We start from the raw sequence: 8,543 nt of genomic DNA, 5'->3' as shown, positions 1-8,543 counted from the left end.
TATTATATTCATTACCTTTTCTTTTTATTTTTTTCTAGAATAAACGATATTATTTACACTAAAAGGGAAGAGGTTAGGCTCTTGATTAATGTTGGAAGCATCCTTTGTGTCAATTTTTATTAGGAAAGATTTGGTTCCATCTTACTCATTACAGCTAGAGCAGAATCTTATGACAATTATATTGTTTGTACATGCAAAACTCACACAATCACTTACATACAAATTTAGATTCTCTCCCCTTCCTCCTCTCCTATTTGAACGCTCAATATTACGCTACATCATCTTGTTTTACTTTCTTTGCAGAAAGAGAAAGAAGAAGACGAAATTGAGAGAAGAGGGTAGGAAGGAGAATATGGAGGGAAGAGAATCCAACTCTCTTACATTCGATTATATTTGAGGTAAGTCTTATCATCGTATGTGGGGCACGTGTATAAAAGTTTTTCAAACTCTTAGCAAGCGTGTCAATTTTTGGTACAAGAGTAAATCAATACGAAATTAAGAAAATTGTTAACCTAAAAACCATCATATGTGACAAATAATTAACAGGAGGGGACATCCATTAAAAATAGGGAACTTTAACGAAAAACTCTCAATACTGTTCACTTTAACGAAAAATCATATTTTTACACTAAAAAATCAATCTTGATACTATTCACTTTACCCTTTATTTTGTCGTTATCGTTAAACCTCAAAATTTTCAAACCATTTTTATTAGTTTTCTTTAACAAATATAATAACATGCTTGTTTAATACTAATACCAATGTTTCATTTTTTTAGTCCCCTTCAAATTTGGAGAGATGCTTGAATCCAACGTGACATATAAGACCATATGTGTGCCAAAATAGACAACATCCTAATATTTATACGACTATTAATCCTCGTTTTGCATACGATTTTGACATCCCCACAATCAAGACGAAGACCAAATCACCAATACATCATACTTGCCGAACAGAGACCGTATTAAAAATTGTGTTCTGTTTGAATGTGTTTGTCGCGTAGTTTTATTACCGGGAGGAATGTTTATGCAAGTGAGTGACTATCAACCATTGATGCATATGAGACCTACAATCCAACAACGGTTTACATAACTGGAGACCTATTTTTACCTGCTAGACTTATTGGGAAGTTGAACACGAGTTTATGGCATCACGCAATTATTCATCACCATCATGAACAAAGTCAGAAGGATGTCACTTAGTAGTTACCGAAGTAATCACCACTAACAACAAAGAACACCCAGTAAAAATATCGTCGTTGGTAACAATGTAAATATTAATTCAATGCAGAGATACATATCAATGTTGCAAGCCTATTGCTAGAACGCCATCAGTTTATCTGAAGCCGTATGAAGCGAATATGATAAAGGATCAATGTACTGTTGTAGAAACGGAGCTTTCTGACCTTGAGAACGAACGTTGATCCAAATTTCAATCTACAAGCTTAAAGGTCAGAACCCGATTAGAGAGACGATCACTAAAGGGTGGAGAGATTTGCAGCCAATTGGAAGCATCTTTCAGCGCAAGTTGGCAACGGACATGAACTGGGTGAATTCAGCAAACGAAACCTGCATTTGAAAAGACAACTCCAGACCTGCATCATTTCTCCTCCTCTTTTGGTGGTTTGTCTTCGTTCTTCTGATCAGGCTTAGATAGAGAACAAATAAAATAATGTCAGTAAACAATATGGACGACTGTAATTTAATCAAACAAGTAAATCCAGTACAAGAGGTTTTCCAAGTGTTACAAGCAATTGCCTGAGTGACTTCTCTCACTCATAGGTACAAGAGGTGCTAATTGGTTTTTCCGCCTAGCCCCCACACCTAGGTGCTCTAGTTGAACATCTTCGATAAATGTTGTGTAGAGACCCCAATTAGAACCTATTAAGGCAATACGAGGACTCCAGAAGAAGCACTATGGTATAAAACTAGATGTGGCTCCTATGGGGGTTCAAAGAAGCCGGGAGGATGTTAAAGCTCTTGTTATGGATAAAGCCTGTAGCTGACATAACTGGTTCACAAATTCCACTAAAGCATAAGCACTCAGTTGGTAACACAGATAACACACAAAAGTACTACTGACCTTAATGTTCCTATCCTAAAGGGATGACCAATTCAATGTCACATCAATAACTGTCAATGACATACATTTAGAATTCATTTTGTCCGAAGCAACAGGTCAGCACACATTGTATTAGCACTCTAATTTCTTTTGTTCATAAAACATACTCAGAAGTTTGATAATCTCACCTCTGATTGGTTTTGCATGGAAGCAAGCAAATCTTTAACTGAAGGATCATTTGGGTCAACCCCTGGAAGCTGCAGAAACATTTAAATGTCATGTGATTAATTTACTAGAGGAGATGGTTTATACTGCACTTCTCCACTGGGGAGGGAAGGAAGAAAATGAGAATGTTGTAGACATACCGAGGCAAGGATGGAAGACACGAAAGACTGGTCGGCTAATAATTTACTCATATCTTTCTCGCTACCAGAATCTTTTTCACCTTCCTGAACAGACAATTGAAGAGCTGCAAGCACCAAATATGAGGAATTAAAGCTTAATCCTTACTTACATAACAGTCATTATGATATTGGGAAATTACAGAATATATGACCAAGGAGAACCATATTAATTAAATTCACCAAAGCAGTTCTATCACATGCTAAGAATTTCAGTGTTTCTGCCCATTATTAAATGGACAGAACCAAATGATAAGCACAAAGCTTAAACAGCACATTTTCTGAAGTGAAATGACTCAAAATGAACAACACATACTAAATGGTTGAGGCTTCACATTTTTTGCAACAGCATCTTACACTTGGTCTCTTAATTCCTAGTCCAACCAATGAGAAATAGCAAAAACCTAAGGGGTTGTTTTGTATCCTTCTCAGATCCTATTTTTGGTTTTTGAAACTAATGAATATTAAGTAATTTAGTTACATTCATCATTTTGTAAAACAAAAAAATTGGATCCAAGGTGGATACCAAATAGGGCCTAACATGTTCTTCAACCTACGCATCCATGCAAGACTGGAGTATGGTAAAGTGTAAAAACTCACCTAGAGCCAACTCTGGATCAGTTGCCTCGGACATATCCGTGTCTCGAATATCATGGCTGGAAGCAGGTTCATCCATCGACATCGCAAGGGCCTGTTGTAGCAGAGCATTCTCATCATCCTGTTGTCAGTTTATGGTCAGTTTACACATAATGGTTTTTCTTTCATGCTAAGGACAACACAACACAACACAACACAAAAGATAAGGCAATGTAACCGATAAAAGAAAAGGCATAACGAAGAATTAACAACATTTAAAACAACCCAAGAAAAAGATCAATTAGAACTCGAGGGTGCTAGCAAACTTCATGGTATGTCAGGACATGAGAACGTATATTCTTGTAATGCTACATCCTCCCTCAACTCCTTATTCATAAAATAAAAAAGAAAAAGAAACAAGGAAATAAGGAAATGACACCCACCATGAAATCACTACTCTTATTCTCAGCTTCAGAAGTCCCAACACTGGCACGCTCCGTCATCGTTGCATCTTGTGAGCTGGATTGCCCCTCCACTCCTTTTTCCTGTTTGCCAGCATCCTCAGCTGCTTTTTTAGCAGCTGCTTCTTGTCTGGCCCTCTCCTCTTCCATTGAAACTCTAAGAGCAAGGGCAAGCTCAGGATCCAGGTTTGGATCCACGCCAAAATCAAAACCAGAGACACCACCCGCAGCAGCAGCAGCAGCTGCCGCTGCAAAACCACTCCCACCTTCCCCATCCCCAGTGAAGATGGGTGTACTGCCATAGTAGAAAAGGAAAGATAAATAAAAAATTCCAAGGGTAAATTTCACCAATCCTCCATGAACTGTCTTTTGTATCCTGTACTAGTTTTGAATTTCAAAATTCTGACAAACAAACCCTTAATGACATTGATGTTTTAATTCATCCAAATCCTAACTTTTGAACCAACATGGCTCATAAGTGTTGAGGTACCACTGACTTGACCACTTTGTTATAAATTATCAACAAAACTTAAGATTTGGAACAACTAAACAAAGTTTGTTAATTAGGGGATTAAGTGTTACATTTATGGATTTTCATATAAAAAGGTGCCATATTTAAAGTTTTTTCATATAAAAGAGTATCTCTTTAAAGTTCAGGGTGCTGAGACCCAAGTTAAATTCAGGGAGTCAGGGATATTCCCTCAACTTTTAAACATTAAAATTTAAAGAAATTAAGGAAGCAATCAAAACACTGACCTTATAAGTACATCAGAAAGAGCACTTGGACCTGCTGGTACATGAACAATGTGACTGGTATCATTATTGTTCACAGCAGCAAGTAGTGCTTCTAGCTTCTCTGACTTATCTTCATCTTCTTCACCAAAATTGACAATATCAAGGGCTACACTGTTCTTCTTTAACTTCCTTCCAATCATCTCTAAAAGCTTTTTCTCATGTTTGACAGGACTGAAATACACATAAGTCAAAGTCCTCAATATGCAATAAAACAGCAAATAAAAAAATGAAGGAAAAAAAAAAAAAGCAAGGCTTGGAATTATGAACCTTCCAGCAAACACGATAATCCTCTGTTGCTGTTTCTTATTTTGGCGATGCTTGAGAGCCAATTGAGCCACCTGAATGCCAGCAGCCAGGTTCATCTCACCACCGATTTCTAAACCTAGATATTCAAAAGGGGTCAAAATATCAATGAATGCATTCTATTACAGACAACAAGCAAGACTCGATAACAATGGGAATGAGAATGTAGTCAAGAATCATATGTGTGAGATATTAAAGTAAAAGTAGTTACCATGCATGCATGCAAGAATCTTGCCTAGATCACTGGTTGGAGTGACCAAAACGCGAACACCTTTTCCTGCCATTGTGAGAACTCCTACTGTATTCTCCGGATTAGACTGTTTACAAAAACCCATATCAATATGAGTGCACTTGGAAAACCAAATGAACCATTAGGATCATATATCTGACCCAGCAACCAAAACCAAACCACAAAAAGCTCGTCTCCTTCCCTTTCTCGATGCAATGAACGCACCAGAACACAATCAAACAACAATCTACAATATGGTAAACAACAGAACGCAATTCAAATCCCAAAAGTTACATAATTCCAATGAAGCAATGCTTAGTGGGAGATTATCTGTAATCAACTAATGCAAAAGTTAAGCTGAGTTCAACCCACCAAGGCAATCGAAGCTTTCCTATCCTATCTCAAACTACCCAACAACCAAGCAAAGAATAACAGGACCAAATAACAATAAAGAATCAGAAATTATAAATCTTTACCTGGGTTTTAGCTCCGCAGATCAGATTGACAGCATCGGCCTGAGCTTGAAACCTCGACGGCGAGTAATCGCCGTTCCGCATCCATTCCGAATTATCAATGCAGATCATTGTCGCCTGTCAAACAAACCAAACCGAACAATTAAACAAACAAAGCTTCCCTAAATTTAAACCCTAATTCGCGAGAAAATCCAAGAACTTGGGGAATTCGAACTTGCAGTGCGGAAATTAACCGAGGGCGTGAAGGGGAGATTAGAGTTTCGGAACTCTTCTTACCTCGAGCACCATGGTTGCAGATTGTGAAGAAAGATCGAGAGAGAGATCGAGAAGAACATACAAGTAGAGGATTGAGGACTACTTTACTTGCAGAGGAGGCTGCCTTCCTGTGCGTTCTAATTATAATTTTGTAATATGCAATTATCAGGTGTGGACCAGGACATTTGAGTGAAAATGTACCGAGAATTCAACCAGTGAGTTGTCGCCACGTAAGGCTTGAGTTCTCGGCCCGGCCCAAAAGGACTTGCATGGATTGTAGTAGCCCGAGCCCATCTATTACCGATCATGATTCTGGGCCTCGTGCTTCTCTAACTGGATCATTTTGCCAGAATTCAGACCAGTTAGGGTTTGCATAGTTTGAATCCCGTCGCACGGGTGCCCCATATGCGCCTTGTAGGGAAAAATTTATACATAAAATAATATCACTTACGCAGACCTTCATAGGGGCGATGTATGTATGCAGTGACGAAGCTAGAAATTCGATTAAGGAAGTGATCTTAGTAACATGACCTAAATTTCTAAATTTTAATATCTTGTTATTTGATTAGTCTGTTATGAATGGATTTGTATCTTCTTTTGCTTAGTGATGCTCACCATTATATTTAGGGAACTTTAACGAAAAGTTCCTGGTATTGTTCACTTTAACGAAAAACCACATTTTTACACTAAAAAGTCAATCTCAGTACTATTCACTTTACCCTTTATTTTGTCTTTATCATTAAAACTCAAAGTTTTCAAGTCATTTTCATTATTTTTCCTTTCTATTTATTATGGTTAAATTTCTAGATTTATGTAGTGGATGGATACAAATCTCAAAAATTAAATTTATCTAACGACAATAAACAAGATGATGAGTAAAAATCACTCAATAAACTAGTTTTTCATGCAATTCACGCTCGATTAAAAGTTGGTTTTCATTAAATAAAAAGATTTAAAAGTTATGTTTCTTGGCGGGCAAATGCAAATGCAAATTAATCTTGTACTATTGTGTATAATGCATACATCATTGTTTATATGCTTTTTCTAGGAAATACCCCAACTCCCCCTTAATCGCTTATTTGAAACGTATTATATGGTTTAATGTTAAAAAAGAAATGGGCAACCAAGTTTGAATGGTCCAACCAGTGAAGTATCCAAGTTGTTTCTCAAGGAAACAAATAGATATACTATGCATATAAAATGCTGATTTACCAAGTAAAAGGAAAATATTGTATCTACAATCTCTTGATTTCTTTCTTTTCCTTAACTAATTAAGATGGGTAATATTAAAGAGACTAAATTTGTAAACCAAATTTTGTAAATTAAATGACATAGAAGTTGATGATTGGATTATGACTTAAGCGTTGACAAACGTGCTCAATCCTATTGGTAACAGATCACCTAGTTTATAAATTTTGTCTACAAATTTAGTCTCTAGCATTACCCAATTAAGAATCATCAATGATTTTGTACCTGCCTATTGGTGTTGGGTTGCATCCGAGCTACTAATTACAATCCCCACGAGGATTCAAGCTCATGTTTAATGTACGTGAACGTGAGATGATAATGAATCTCTCGTTGTTCGACTTATCTTTCGTACAAATGATCACTTTAATATTTTTCATTTACAAACTCACGCTATAAGGCTCAACGTTTTTTTTTTTTACTTGGTCTATCTCCATTCTGTACGCCGCGTCTGATTGTGACATATAGTTCTTCTAGGTTTTTATGTTTATTTTTAGGGTCCGTTAGATTTTACCCCTTGCAATTCACAATCCTAAGACTAAAACCCTTGTATCTATAAACATCTAATATAAACCCAAATTTAAAATGTGTAGCTCAATTGAAAAACAATTGACCTAGTAATACAATAGTATTACACCTATGCCACTCATCCTCAGCATGCGTTTCAGAATACAATTCAGGCGTTTCAAAATATCATCCATGACCGTTTCAAATCCAACCGTTTCAAATCCAGTCGTTTTGCAGAAAACCATCCATAACAACATCATTGATTTCAATAATTACCACGTTTATGGGGAGAGATTGACAAACCCAGTCAAGCGTTACGATGTTCCTTTGTTTCCGATCAACTTAAATGGAGATACTTTCAAACAACATGGTGTGTAGTGGGTCTTCAATGAATCCGATCATAATCTGTGCATTTAAACAGGTGATTATGATACGTTTGTACCTATTTATTTTATGAAAATCTGTATGGATTTCATAGTATTTATTTTCGATTGTTTCGTAGGTACATTATATACCGTTGGATAATGATAAAAATTTGGAGGAAGTAATCTATTCCAAATCGTTCGTTCATATTCGACCAGAATTTCACTTGTAAGTATACTATATTTTTTGGTATGACTCGATTGTGTTGTTTACACTTCAGTGTAATTCTATATTGTGCGCTCATAATGTGTTTGAGGAAAGTCCTGAATGACTTTTGTATGCCATGTTGGTAAATTGGCATAGTCTCATTCAATTTAACTAGTCTTTTGATTGTAACATGGAATATATCTTGTAGGTACATTCATTGTCTAACCTGTTTTGGCTTTGTTTTGTCTTTTTCATTGTAGATTTGGGAATGGAAATCAACAGGAAACAGTTTGGAAAAATGCAATACCGAGCTGCTTTTGGTCCATTTTTGAATGTTTTTAATGTTTTGAAATTGAAAATTCAGGAAGAACATCGAGACATTATAAAAGGAACACCATTTTGGGGTCTTTTCAAAGCTTATGATGGAGGGTTGGTTAGCGATGATATGTGTAGGAAGACTTATGTAGATATAATTAGAATAATTAATTGTTTCAATGCCGGGACATCTGAATTCAAATTTGGTGATAGGTATGAAAAGTTAACAGGGTTTGAAGTTGAGGAGTTGCTTGGATTACCTAACTTTGGTCGGGATATAAATCTTAATGAACGTTGTTCAAAGTCTGAGGAAGGTTTCATTACAAGAAATTTTAAAACAGTTGACAGAGTT

The 8,543-nt window shown here is 36.3% G+C and overlaps 1 protein-coding gene and 1 long non-coding RNA gene across 3 annotated transcripts; one reads left to right on the top strand and one right to left on the bottom strand.

Annotated features, from left to right (window-relative positions):
- Positions 1 to 1,141: 1,141 nt before the first annotated feature.
- LOC137747106 (26S proteasome non-ATPase regulatory subunit 4 homolog) lies at positions 1,142 to 5,721 on the bottom strand. Of its 2 annotated transcripts, none has more exons than XM_068487118.2 (10): positions 5,576 to 5,721; positions 5,303 to 5,416; positions 4,809 to 4,914; positions 4,562 to 4,676; positions 4,256 to 4,465; positions 3,482 to 3,794; positions 3,063 to 3,180; positions 2,427 to 2,530; positions 2,250 to 2,318; positions 1,142 to 1,647 (listed from the first exon to the last, which is right to left on the bottom strand). In XM_068487118.2, exons 1-10 carry the CDS (start codon positions 5,585 to 5,587, stop codon positions 1,600 to 1,602), a joined length of 1,209 nt encoding a protein of 402 aa, XP_068343219.1. In that variant the 5' UTR covers positions 5,588 to 5,721; the 3' UTR covers positions 1,142 to 1,599. The 2 variants fall into 2 exon arrangements, with proteins under 2 accessions (XP_068343219.1, XP_088543251.1); XM_088687125.1 differs by having other exon boundaries at positions 4,809 to 5,073; positions 5,576 to 5,676.
- A 1,775-nt stretch (positions 5,722 to 7,496) lies between these two features.
- On the top strand, positions 7,497 to 8,283 carry LOC148698736 (uncharacterized). The gene is made up of 3 exons (XR_015952224.1): positions 7,497 to 7,727; positions 7,809 to 7,897; positions 8,137 to 8,283. It is a non-coding gene; the product is annotated as an uncharacterized LOC148698736 (long non-coding RNA).
- The last annotated feature ends 260 nt before the right edge of the window (positions 8,284 to 8,543 follow it).

This window comes from Pyrus communis, chromosome 2 (assembly GCF_041283825.1).
Source record: "Pyrus communis isolate YQ-2024b chromosome 2, ASM4128382v1, whole genome shotgun sequence".
Classification (NCBI taxonomy): domain Eukaryota; kingdom Viridiplantae; phylum Streptophyta; class Magnoliopsida; order Rosales; family Rosaceae; genus Pyrus; species Pyrus communis.
Note: the sequence above shows the minus strand (reverse complement) of the source record. Positions and strands in the feature narration are given on the sequence as shown.